Source organism: Echinops telfairi, unplaced genomic scaffold (genome assembly GCF_000313985.2).
Source record: "Echinops telfairi isolate 266 unplaced genomic scaffold, ASM31398v2 ScPeMD7_7;HRSCAF=31, whole genome shotgun sequence".
NCBI lineage: Eukaryota > Metazoa > Chordata > Mammalia > Afrosoricida > Tenrecidae > Echinops > Echinops telfairi.
In genome coordinates this window covers 25022896-25025980 of record NW_022103904.1, presented here as the reverse complement: position 1 = coordinate 25025980, position 3085 = coordinate 25022896, and the positions used below count along the sequence as shown (strand labels likewise).

General features: G+C 43.5%; 1 protein-coding gene across 3 annotated transcripts in view; it reads right to left on the bottom strand.

The window, feature by feature from the left end:
- Window positions 1-1638: 1638 nt before the first annotated feature.
- The window catches only part of CPEB1 (cytoplasmic polyadenylation element binding protein 1), a 109630-nt gene continuing 108183 nt past the window's right edge, over window positions 1639-3085 (bottom strand). For all 3 annotated transcript variants that reach the window (XM_045286398.1, XM_045286399.1, XM_045286397.1), the window contains one exon: window positions 1639-3081. In XM_045286398.1, coding sequence (XP_045142333.1) covers window positions 2971-3081 — 111 coding nt within the window. In that variant the 3' untranslated portion in view covers window positions 1639-2970. The remainder of the gene's footprint in view (window positions 3082-3085) is intronic.

Below are 3085 nucleotides of genomic sequence, written 5' to 3'. Positions count from 1 at the left end.
ACAGCAGTAACCAACAAGTCCTCACAGGGCCCATTTCTTACATGTCTTGACCATTGTCCTAGGGTGGAATCCCACCATAGACAACCCAAGAAATAGCAGAAATCGTTACCCTTCTGTCCCATTATGACCTGTGCTTGCATGTTTCTCATGAACAAGGGTTCATGGGAAAAACTGCAATCCCTGAACCCCAACACGAATGGGGTCAAGTTATCTGCCCCTGTGCTGGCATAGGGTAGGCACATGCTGAGCCAGTCAGTGTAGCTGGTGTGCTGGACATCTAAAGCCATCATAGATCTGTTATCAGTCAATCTGCCTGTTATCACTGACCACCACTTGCCCCAAAACTGATATAACAATTGATGTTTCAACAAGCTGATGAAGCACTGAAAAGACTCACTCTTCTATACTAGAAATCTGGAAGATAACCACTTGGCCAACTGACTGGAAGTGATCTATACTTGTACCCATTTGAATAAAAGGTGACCCAACAGAATGTGTAAAGTATTATCATTGATATCACATGCAAGTAAAAATCTGCTTAAGACCATCCAACGAGTTACAGCAGTGCATTGGCAGGCAGCTGAATCAGAGATTGGGCCAGATTCAGAAGAGGACATGGTTTGAGAACAAATCCCAGAACACTGTGTTCACGCAGAACTTGTACAGGGATCAACAGGTGGTTGTGTGAACAGAACTAGGGAATACTGCCTGGTTCTTAAAAACAGGAAAGCTGTGCATCAGGGTTGTATCCTCTCAACACACTTAATCTGTATACTGAGCAAATAATCAGAGAAGCTGGATTATACCCAGTATCAGGACTGGAGGTGGCTTATTAACAGGATGCGATATGCAGATGAAACTACCTTGCTGGCTGAAGCAGGAAGGACTTAAAGCACTTCTTGAAGATCAAGGACTGCAGCCTTCAGTATGATTACGACTAAATGTAAAAAACATCAAAACCCTCAACTGGAACAATATGTAGGATCAAGATATGGAGAAAAGGTTGAATTGTCTGGGTTTTTGTCTTGCTTGAATCCATAATCAATGCTCATGGAAGCAGCAGTCGAGAAACCAAAAGACGTGTTGATTAGGTAAATCTGCTGCATAAGACCTCTTTAAAGTGTTGAAAAGCAAGGATGTTACTTTGGGGATAAGGTGCACCTCACCCAAGCCATGTTATTTTCAATTGCCTCATATGCATGTGAGAGTTGGACAATGAATAAGGAAGAATGCAAAAAAAAAAAACCCAACTGATTTCAACTATGGTATTGGCAAAGAATCTTTAAAGCACCATGGACTGCCAAAAGAAGAAAGTACAGCCAGAATCCTTAGAGGCAAGGATGACAAGATTTCACCTTACCGACTTTGGACATGTTATCAGGAGAGACCAGTCCGTGGACACCAGGCTTGGCCAAGTGGAGGCGTAGTGAAAAAGAGGAAGGTCCCCATGAGAGGGATTGACACAGTGACTGCAATAATGGGCTCTCACAAGTACAATTGTGAGGATGGCAGGGTACGGTGGAGTTTTGTTCTGTAGTACAGAACATGGAGTTGCTAGGAGTTGGAAGTGATTTGATGGCCCCTAACAACTACTGTCCCCTTGCTTCACACCTTGGACACAAGAGACAAAATCAGAAGTCTGCTGCAACGTGTTTATTATGTGCCAAAAGAACTACCCCACAGCTTACTCCACACATCTGTAGGGGGTGCAGTCTTGCCTGCATATGCTACAATGAGGTAGAGACTTCACACACAGCTTCACAAAACCCACAGAGTAGCTGGGATATGCAAAAATGCAACATCAGTTCAGCAGGAGGGGAGAGGGGAGGGGGAGTTATGACACTGATTCTTTGGCACACAGCTTCCCAAAGAGGGGCAAGTAGTTTAAAAGAAAAAAACTTAAAAGAGAGAAAGGAAAAAGTCAAGTTTTCAAATTCCAGTAGCATTTCAGTCGACTGCAACTGTTGTTTCATACATTTCTCAAATGAAAGCAATAAAGGGTACTTGCCCCCTCTAAGAGAAAGGGCTCCTGTGAGCCTTCATCTGCCCCCATCAAAAAGCAGCCCTTTTTAGCCCAGTTACAAAAAAGAAAAAAGCCCTGTGACTTTGTGATTAAAAACTTCTATCAACCCTCCCCCCAGACATAAGTGCAACTTAGAAAGGTGCAGTAAACCATTTAAAACTATATACAGCAGCCATTCAATTGTCATTTTATCCGGTCCAGTTTCAAATTAAAAAAAAAAAAAATTCTCCTTGGTCACAAACGTCTTGACTTGCAACGGTGAGAAACAGTGACCAGCAGTCCCCCAGACACAAATTTGCTATAATGTTAAAAGCTGCCAGGAAAGAAAAAAAATCTCTTGTTCCAAACGACTTAAAAACTGTTTTAAGGAGTGTAAAAAGGAACCGGTAAAAACCCTCGAGCGTAAAATATGAAATATGATTTTGGTTTAAATGAAGAGCAAAGTCTCCTTGTTGTTTACAGTAAAAAACTCCAGCTGAACACTCAGTTTATGCCGTTCAGGTGGGGGTTAAATAAATGGAAAGGCACTGTATGGCAACTGCAAGAACGAGACCAATGAGACCTGCGCGTCATCACCATCAGTATTGCAAGGAATGTAAAAAAGCGCTTTAATAAATAAACCTAGATGTAGACATCCGTGTCAACACCTTCTGGACACGTTTTTTTTTGTTTTGTTTTTGCTTTTCATTGGCAAAATGAGGAACTAAAATCTGGGAAAACTGCAGAGTCACTTGGAGGGTGAGCCACAAGGTCCTTGCACTGGCACACCCCCTGAAAACAAAACCCGACAAAACTCATTGTGCATTAATTAGTGCAGAAACAAAGACAGATTCAGCAAGTGCAAAGGTGACTACAATTTTCCCTTGTCCTCGGGAAGCCAGCTCCTGGCCACCATGGCAGGTGGTGGAGGCGGAAGCCTTATGGGCCAGCGCCTTGGTTGCCATCTTCTAGCTGGACTCTCGGTTCTTCTGGTTCCGCATCAGTGGGCTGTGGTGGCGCAGGCCCTCCATGCTGTGCCGCCAGTGCCAGCAGCTTCGGCAAAAGTACTTGAAGCAGACCTGG